The 9,251-nt window shown below is 69.8% G+C and overlaps 1 protein-coding gene across 1 annotated transcript; it reads left to right on the top strand.

The window, feature by feature from the left end:
- Positions 1-301: 301 nt before the first annotated feature.
- Positions 302-8,532, top strand: XNDC1N (XRCC1 N-terminal domain containing 1, N-terminal like). Its single transcript, XM_086481548.1, has 11 exons — positions 302-339; positions 1,363-1,469; positions 2,862-3,000; positions 3,105-3,260; positions 4,201-4,364; positions 4,574-4,650; positions 4,834-5,027; positions 5,893-6,000; positions 6,737-6,812; positions 6,997-7,148; positions 8,279-8,532. The coding sequence occupies exons 2-11, from the start codon at positions 1,425-1,427 to the stop codon at positions 8,530-8,532; spliced, it is 1,365 nt and encodes a 454-aa protein (XP_086337674.1). The 5' UTR covers positions 302-339; positions 1,363-1,424.
- Positions 8,533-9,251: the final 719 nt, after the last annotated feature.

The raw sequence follows: 9,251 nt of genomic DNA, 5'->3' as shown, positions 1-9,251 counted from the left end.
TCCCTGCCAGCGGGCACGGCTCCACGGGCCGCCTCGCACCGCGGGGTCGCCGCTGTGGATGCTGGCGGGACGCCATCTCGCCGCCCCCACCCCCCCCACACACACCCCTTCCCGCTGCTCCCTCACGCTGTTCCGGAGGGAGAGCACATTTCAGACGGTCCCTTAGTGCCCCCCCCCCCGCCCTCGCGCGGGGCAGGAGGCGGTGCCGCCGGAGGACTACGTGTCCCGTCAGGCACCGCGGCGGAGCCCCGGGCCGGGCCGGGCCGGGGGCTGAACCGGGGGCCTGAGGCCGGGACTGGGACCGGGCTGGGACCGGGCCGGGAGCGGGAGCGGGCTGAGGTGAGGGGGGGGGGGAAGCGGTGGGGAGAGACGAGAGAGCCTCGGGGTCAAGGGTCGGGGGTCAGGGGTCACGCGGTTTGGGCGGGAGATTCAGGCGGCGGCTGTGGGATCGGTGCGGCGGGGGGTGAGTGGGGCTGGGGGGGCCGTGGGGCAAGGCTGGGGGGGTGAGGGGGGCTGGAGGGTGAGTGGGGCTGTGGGGGCTGGGGGGCAGGGCTGGGGGGGGGTGGGGCTGGGGGGGCCCTGGGGCAGGGCTGGGGGGCAAGGCTGGGGGGTGAGTGGGGCTGGGGGGGCCGTGGGGCAGGGTTGGGGGGGGTGAGGGGGGCTCTGAGGGCTGGGGAGCAGGGCTGGGGGGCCGTGGGGCAGGGCTGGGGGTTGAGGGGGGCTGGGGGGCAGAGATGGGGGGGTGGGGGGGCTGGGGGGGAGGGCTGGGGGGTGAGGGGGGCTGTGGAGCAGAGTTGGGGGTGAGTGGGGCAGGGGGAGCTGTGGGGCAGAGATGGGGGTGAGTGGGGCAGGGCTGGGGGGTGTGTGGGGCTGGGGGGGCTTTGGGGCAGGGCTGGGGGGTGAATGGGGCTGTGAGGCAACCAGGGCTGGGGGCTACTGGGATGGCAGAATGGATCGGGGGGGGGGGGGGGGGGGGGTCCAGGGACACTGGAGGGGCTGAGAAGAGTTGTGAGGAAGGACCTGGGGGGCACTGGGGTGACAGAATGGGGCTGGGGGGTTGTGGGGTCGTTGTGGGGGGGTAACTGGTGTGGTAAAATGAGGCTGGGGGTGACTGGGTGGGATGGCTGAAAGGTTGGGGGATGAGGCTGGGGGCCTGCTGAAAGGGGCTGGGGTGGGTGTGCGCTGAGCCCCAGTGCCCCCCACTTTGCACCGTTTGAAAGCGGGGTGAGCTGTGCCATGGCAGCTGGGGGGGCGGGGGGGGGGGGCAGAGGTTTGGCCGGAGCCGGCTCACCGGCTCTTCCCCGCCGAGAGGTCCCGGATCCCACCAGATCCCACGGCAGACCCACCTTCTCTGCCTACCAGGCGCTGGGAGGATCCCAAAGGAAGCTCGATCCCGGCAGGGGGTTGTCTCCAAGGGATCCTGGATGGCTCCCGTGAAAATCAGCTACGTGGTGTCCTTCTCCTCGCAGGTCTCCGGGGCGTTTTGTCAAGGGGGGGCTGCGGGGGTGTAAAGCCCATCTCTGAGCTGCTGAACAAGGGGATGGGGGTCTCGGTACGGGGGGGCTGGGATGCAGCTCCACAGCTCTTCGTGTTAGCCGCTGGCTGAAGGGCCCTCATTAGTGCCACAGGGGATGAGGGGGGCCGTGGGGCAAAGCTGGGGGGTGAGGGGGGCTGGGGGGGTCGTGGGGCAGGGCTGGGGGGTGAGGGGGGGCTGGGGGGGCTGTGGGGCAGGGCTGGGGGGTGAGGGGGGCTGAGGGGGCCGTGAGGGGGTCGTGGGGCAGAGCTGGGGGGTGAGTGGGGCAGGGCTGGGGGGTGAGTGGGGCTGGGGGGTGAGTGGGGCAGGGCTGGGGGGTGAGGGGGGCTGGGGGGCTGCGGGGCAGAGCTGGGGGGGTGAGTGGGGCTGGAGGGGCTGTTGGACAGGGCTGGGGGGTGAGTGGGGCTGGGGGGGCCGTGGGACAGAGCTGGGGGTGAGGGGGGCTGGGGGGGCCGTTGGGCAGAGCTGGGGGGGTAAGTGGGGCTGGGAGGGCCGTGGGGCAGAGCTGGGGGGTGAGGGGGGCTGTGGGGGCTCTTGGGCAGAGCTGAGGGGTGAGTAGGGCTGGGGGGACCGTGGGGCAGAGCTGGGGGGTGAGGGGGGCTGGGGGGGCTCTTGGGCAGAGCTGAGGGGTGAGTAGGGCTGGGGGGACCGTGGGGCAGAGCTGGGGGGTGAGGGGGGCTGGGGGGGCTCTTGGGCAGAGCTGAGGGGTGAGTAGGGCTGGGGGGACCGTGGGGCAGAGCTGGGGGGTGAGGGGGGCTGGGGGGGCTCTTGGGCAGAGCTGAGGGGTGAGTAGGGCTGGGGGGACCGTGGGGCAGAGCTGGGGGGTGAGGGGGGCCGTGGGGCAGTACTGAAGGGTGAGTGGGGCTGGAGGGGCTGTTGGACAGGACTGGGGGGTGAGTGGGGCTGGGGGGGTCATGGGGCAGAGCTGGGGGGGTGAGTGGGGCTGGGAGGGCCGTGGGGCAGAGCTGGGGGGTGAGGGGTGCTGGGGGGGCTCTTGGGCAGAGCTGAGGGGTGAGTAGGGCTGAGGGGAACGTGGGGCAGAGCTGGGGGGTGAGGGGGGCCGTGGGGCTGGAGGGGCTGTTGGACAGGGCTGGGGGGTGAATGGGGCTGAGTGGGCCGTGGGGCAGAGCTGGGGAGTGGGTGCCAGAGGGCAGTAATTCCACAGGATCCTTCCACTCCCAAAAAGCCCGGTGGGTTGCCAGAGAGTGTCCCACCCCCCGGCTTCTCCTCTCTGCCCGGAGCGACACGGAGGCGCAGGGGAAAAAGCTGCTGGGCGGGGGGGGGGGGAGCTGGCGCGTGACCCGGCGTCTCTGCCCCTCGTGTGCAGGACCCCAAGTACCCGGTGGAGAACCTGCTGCGGGAGGATGGCCTTCATCCCTGGCTCGGCTGCCCCCGGGATCGCAGCAGGCAGCTGAGAGCGGAGCTCCAGCTGGAGAGAGCCAGCCCCATCGGCTACGTGGACGTGGGTACGTGTGTGTCTCCCCCCCCCCGCCAGCTCCGGCGGGGCTATGCCCTGGGACGGGGGCGTCAGCAGCCCCCCAAAAAACCATTCCTCGTGCCTCCCCCCCAGGTAACTGCGGCTGCGCTTTCCTCCAGCTCGAGGTGGGACGTTCCTCGTGGCCGCTCGACCGGCCCTACCTCACCCTGGTGCCCAGCGTGGCGCTGATGACGCCGGCTGATTCCAAGCTGGACCAGAACCGCTGCGGGGTCCGGATGTTTAAGGAAGGTAAGGAAGGAAAACAGGCCCCGGGGCAGAGCAGAGAGGCTGGGAGGGACTGGTGGTGGGACTGGGCTGGCTGGGGGGGGTGGAAGAGGACGGGGAGAGCAGGGATGGCGGCCGTCCCGTTCGCTGTGCAGCCTCAGGGGGGGGTCGTACCCGCTCTGCTCCCTTGTCCCGGCCTCTCCTGTGCCCCGTTGTCACCGTCTGCTGGTCCTGGATGGGGCGCAGTGACGTGGGGTGACGAGCAGAGGTGGGAGTGATGCCACAGGGTGGTCCCCAGTGTGTCCCCTCCACCCCAAACCGCTGCTCTCCTGGTCCTGGATGAGGCACAGTGACACAGGGTGACGAGCAGAGGTGGAAATGATGCCACAGGGTGGTCCCCAGTGTGCCCCCTCCACCCCAAACCGCTGCTCTCCTGGTCCTGGGTGGGGCACAGTGACGTGGGGTGACGAGCAGAGGTGGGAGTGATGCCACAAGGTGGTCCCCAGTGTGTCCCCTCCACCCCAAACCGCTGCTCTCCTGGTCCTGGATGAGGCACAGTGACGTGGGGTGACGAGCAGAGGTGGGAGTGATGCCACAAGGTGGTCCCCAGTGTGTCCCCTCCACCCCAAACCGCTGCTCTCCTGGTCCTGGATGAGGCACAGTGACGTGGGGTGACGAGCAGAGGTGGGAGTGATGCCACAAGGTGGTCCCCAGTGTGTCCCCTCCACCCCAAACCGCTGCTCTCCTGGTCCTGGGTGGGGCACAGTGACACAGGGTGACGAGCAGAGGTGGGAGTGATGCCACACGGTGGTCCCCAGTGTGTCCCCTCCACCCCAAACCGCTGCTTTCCTGGTCCTGGATGGGGCACAGTGACACGGGGTGACGAGCAGATGCCAGGACGGTGGTCCCCGGTGTGCCCCCTCCACCCCAAATACCTGCTCCTCCAACCCCCCCCCCCCCACAGCAGACTTCTTGGCGGTGGCGGTGGGGCAGAAGTGGGACCGCCTGCGGGTCACCTGCAGCCAGCCCTTCAGCAAGCACGGCCAGTTCGGCCTCTCCTTCCTCCGCCTGCGCACGCCCCTGGACCCCGAGGACCCCCAACCGCCCCCACCCTCGCAGCAAGGCCCGGTAGGTCCCTCTCCCCCCCCCCCCCGCTCTGTGGGCTGGGAACCCCCCGGGAGGCAGCGGTGACGGGGCTTCGCCGCCGCTCCGTGCCCGACGTGGGAAGGTGACCGAGGAGGGGGCTGCGCCCGGGGTTTGGGGGGGCACGGAGAGCCGGTCTCCATTCCCTGAGGCATTCCCTGAGGCATTCCCTGAGGCATTCCCTCGTCCTGCAGGAGGATGCCGGGCCCACGGACAGCCCCTGGCGCTCCAGCCCTGCCTTTGGCCACCCTTTCCCTCCAGCACCGCGCCCGTAAGTAGCCCGGGCCGGGCCGTCTCCCTCCGTGTCCCTGCGCAGCCAGGCCTGGAGCCCCCTCCAGGGGGTGTCTCCAAGCTCCCCGGGCTCCTGGAGCCCCCAGCTCCCCCCCCAGCCTGCCTGCTCTCACCTCCCCCTGGGGCTGATGAGTTCTCCAGGGCTGATGATCTCTGTCCCCAGGAGCTCGAGGGAGGAGGAGCAGCTCAAGAGCCGCCTGCAGCAGCTGGAGCCGGGAGGTTGGAGCCCAGCCCGCCTCAGCCGCCCGGCCCGCATGGTGCTGTGGGCGACCCGGAGCCGGGCACGGAGGCCCAGAGGCAGCACAGGCACCCCGGGGGGGGACCTGCCCCAAAATCCGGGAGGCCCCGCGTCGCCAGGTGAGCCAAAGCTGCCCGCAGCCGGCGTGAGCCTCTGTGTGTGGGTACGTGCCCCTCAAATCCATCCAGAGGGATCTTGTCATGGGATGTCAGGGGTTGGAAGGGACCTCTGGAGACCATCTGGTCCAACCCCCCCTGCCAGAGCAGGACCACCCAGAGCAGGTCACCCAGGAACACGTCCAGGCGGGTTTTGAATGTCTCCAGAGAAGGAGACCCCACCGCCTCCCTGGGCAGCCTGTGCCAGGGCTCTGCCACCCTCACAGGGAAAAAGTTCCTCTTCATGTTCAAGAGGAACCTCCTGTGCTCCAGTTTGTGCCCGTTGCCCCTTGTCCTGTCACTGGGCACCACTGGGAAGAGCCTGGCCCCATCCTCTTGACACCTGCCCTTTAGATATTGATAAGCATTGATAAGGTCCCCTCTCACTCTTCTCCAGGCTAAAGAGCCCCAGGTCCCTCAGCCTTTCCTCATAAGAAAGATGCTCCAGCCCCCTCATCATCTTCGTAGCCCTCTGCTGGACTCTCTCCAGTAGCTCCCTGTCCCTCTTGAACTGGGGAGCCCAGAACTGGACACAGCACTGCAGATGTGGCCTCACCAGGGCAGAGCAGAGGGGGAGGAGAACCTCCCTTGACCTGCTGGCCACACTCTTCTTCATGCACCCCAGGATGCCACTGGCCTTCTTGGCCACCAGGGCACGTTGCTGGCTCACGGGCACCCTGCTGCCCACCAGGACCCCCAGGTCCCTTTCCCCTACGCTGCTCTCCAACAGCTCAGTCCCAGCCTGTACTGGGACATGGGGTGGTTCTTGCCCAGATGCCAGACTCCACACTTGCCCTTGTTGCCGTTCATCAAACGTCTCCCCCTCCAGCTCTCCAGCCCGTCCAGCTCTCGCTGGGTGGCAGCACAGCCCGCTGGGGTGGCAGCCACTCCTCCCAGTTTTGTGCCATCGGCACAAACACTCTGTTCCCTCGTGCAGGTCATGGATGAATATATTGAACAGTACTGGTCCCAGTGCCGACCCCTGAGGGACTCCACTAGATACAGGCCTCCAACTGGACTCAGCCCCCCCCGATCACCCCGCTCTGAGCTCTGTCCTTCAGCCACTTCTCCGTCCCCCTCGCTGTCCCACACTTCCTAAGCTCACCCATGAGGAGGTGACAGGAGAAGGTGTCAAAACGGTCGCTGAAGTCGAGGCAGACCACGTCCCCTGCCATCCCCTCGTCCACCCAAGGGCTCCCCCCGTGGCTTGAGGGATCCCGTTCTCCGTCCCCCTCGCTGTCCCACACTTCCTAAGCTCACCCATGAGGAGGTGACAGGAGAAGGTGTCAAAACCGTCGCTGAAGTCGAGGCAGACCACGTCCCCTGCCATCCCCTCGTCCACCCAAGGGCTCCCCCCGTGGCTGGAGGGATCCCGTGTCCCCTGCCCCGCTGGCAGCAGGCCCTATCCTGACCAGGGTGACCTTCCTCTGGGCCGGTCCCCCTCCTTGCTGGTGTGACAGAAGCGCGGGGGCGAGCCCCACGGCTCACCCAGAAGCCTCCTGTGATCCGCGGTGGGGGCGGCGGGAGGAGGGGACGGTGACTTCGTGCCCCGCCGGTGTCCTCCTGCCTGTGAACACCGCCGGGTCGGCTCTCGCCCAGCCCCTTGCCACTGGGAGAGCTGGTGGTGCTGGGAGCAGGGGGCCCAGGATTACCCCTTGCCCGCTCTTCCCCAGGGTCGGCGCAGGACGTCCCGGCAGGAACCCGCCGGCAGCCGGACGGCAGGCGGAGCCCCCCCAGCGCAGCGGGCAGGTAATCCCTCGGCTCCCCGTGGTTCTCCTGCTCCCACCTTCACGATTTCTCTGCTCTGGGACTTCCCCAACCAGCTCCTTGCCCCTGGGAAAGCCAGTGCGGGGCTTCCCTCTCCCTTGGGACACCGTTGCTGGATCCAGTCCCCGGCTGGGGCTGGTCCTGAGCTGACCCGTCGCCTCCGCAGGGCTCTGCCAGCCGCCTCCAGGCAGGTCAGGTCGGGAGGAAGAGCCACAACCCGCAGCCACCGAGAGAGACGAGCCAGGAGGGGGGACAGCAGAGGGGACAGCAGAGGGGACAGCAGGCACGGGGAGAGCGGCGTCTGCCCCATCTGCTCAGGTGGGTGCTCGGCTGGGGCGTCCCCTCTGCCTAAAATCCCCCTCCCTGCAAACCCAGAGCCTGCACGGGCGACCCGAGAGGGGAGCGGGACACGTCTGTCCAGCCCCCCCCCCCCCCTCCCCCCCCCCCCAAAGTCCCCTCAGCTCAGTGCTGCTCCCAGCCCAGACTGGGAGAGACTGGGGCTCCGTCCCTGGGAGCTGGGGGCAGGTCCTGGCGGCGAGGGGAGCCGCAGAGGCCAAGCTGGGCGGCGAGGGGGGCTCCCAACTGGAGGCGGGGGGGGTTGGGAGGGCTGGGAGGGGGCAGCGGTGGCTGCCGCCGTCCCTGCTCGGGTGTCGACCCCCAGATTTTTGGGGAGAAGCAGCATCAGCTCCGGGGCTGGGACGCTTCACCCCCACTCGTGCCCTGTGACGGGCAGGGGAGGGACGGGGTGCCCTGGGAAGGGTGGCACCCAACCCCCCGCTCACCCCAAGGCCGGAGAGCCTGGGATAACGGTGTCCCCCTCCCCCCCTGGGATAACCATGTCCCCTCCCCCCCCCGGGATAGCGGTGTCCCCCTCCCCCCTGGGATAACCGTGTGTGTCCCCCCCCGGGATACCGGTGTCCCCCTCCCCCCCCGGGATAACGGTGTCCCCCTCCCCCCCCGGGATAACGGTGTCCCCCTCCCCCCCCGGGATAACGGTGTCCCCTTCCCCCCCGGGATAACGGTGTCCCCTTCCCCCCCGGGATAACGGTGTCCCTTCCCCCCCGGGATAACGGTGTCCCCCTGCCCCCCGGGATAACGGTGTCCCCCTGCCCCCCGGGATAACGGTGTCCCCCTCCCCCCTGGGATAACGGTGTCCCCCTGCCCCCCGGGATAACGGTGTCCCCCTCCCCCCGGGATAACGGTGTCCCCCTCCCCCTGGGATAACGGTGTCCCCCTCCCCCCTGGGATAACCGTGTCCCCTCCCCCCTGGGATGTCCCCTCCCCCCTGGGATGTCCCCTCCCCCTGGGATGTCCCCTCCCCCCGGGATAACGGTGTCCCCCTGCCCCCCGGGATAACGGTGTCCCCCTCGCCCCTGGGATGTCCCCTCTCCCCGGGATAACGGTGTCCCCTCCCTTGGGATAACGGCGTCCCCTCCCCCTTCCCACAGGCCGCTTCAGCCTGGCCCTCCTCGCCGCCCACGCCTCCGCTTGCGGAGAGGAAGACCTCGACGGCGGAGAGGAAGACCCCGCCGCAGCCTGGCCTTCCTCCCCGCTGGCGGCGGAGGCGTCCCCCTCCGCCTGGGTGTCGTGTCCCCTGTGCCAGCTGCCCTTCGGCGCGGCGGAGGTGGAGCGGCACGCCAGCACCTGCGGGGAGCCGGCGGGGCCACCCGCCACCCCGGCCTCGGCCTCCCCCGTGGGGTAAGACAGCGGAGTCGGGGTGTGGGGACACCCCAGCGCCGGGTTGCGACACCCCGAGGGGCTGAAGGGGTGGGAGACGCCGCCTCGGCGCCCTGCCTGCTCCCGGGGGCTGGGGGGGGGGGGGGGCAGGATTGGGGCAGGGAACGAGCCTGCGGTGGCCACGCTGGCCAGTTGGGGCAAGGCTGGGGGGGGGGGAGGGAGAGGGCACTTCCCACCCCGGGTGTCCCCCGGGTGTCCCCTGGGTGCCACGGGACGGGAGTTGCTGCTGGAGAAGAATAAAGGAGCGAAAGAGGGGAACCCCCCCCCCCCCCCCGTGTGGCAGGGACGTGGGGACAGAAACACCCAGAGCAGGAGAAAAATACAATTTATTTACAAGTAGAAACATTTTAAAAACGCCACCTTGTCCCCCCATGTCCCCCCCCCCTGGGAGCGCCAGGGGTCAGTCACTGCTGCCACCCCCTGCGCCCCCCCCCCCCCCCCCCCCCCCCCCCGGGTGTTTCCAGCCCACAGGCAGCCCCTGGGGCAGGGGGACACCCCCCCCCCCCACCCCCCCCCCTTCCCTGCTCCCCCCCCCCTGCGTAGGGGGGTGGAGGAGAGGGGTGACACTGGGTGCAGCAGGAAGGGTGGTGGGGTCCTGCCGTGCCCCAGGGGTGGCGGTGGGACATGCAGGGCAGTGTCACAGGGGGAAGGTGGCCCCATCTATCCCCCTACCCCCCCCCCCCC

The sequence above is a fragment of the Leptosomus discolor genome, chromosome 1 (genome assembly GCF_034619465.1).
Source record: "Leptosomus discolor isolate bLepDis1 chromosome 1, bLepDis1.hap2, whole genome shotgun sequence".
In the NCBI taxonomy this organism is placed as follows: Eukaryota; Metazoa; Chordata; class Aves; order Leptosomiformes; family Leptosomidae; genus Leptosomus; species Leptosomus discolor.
The sequence above is the reverse complement of the archived record's forward strand: the minus strand, read 5'-3'. Positions and strand labels throughout refer to the sequence as shown.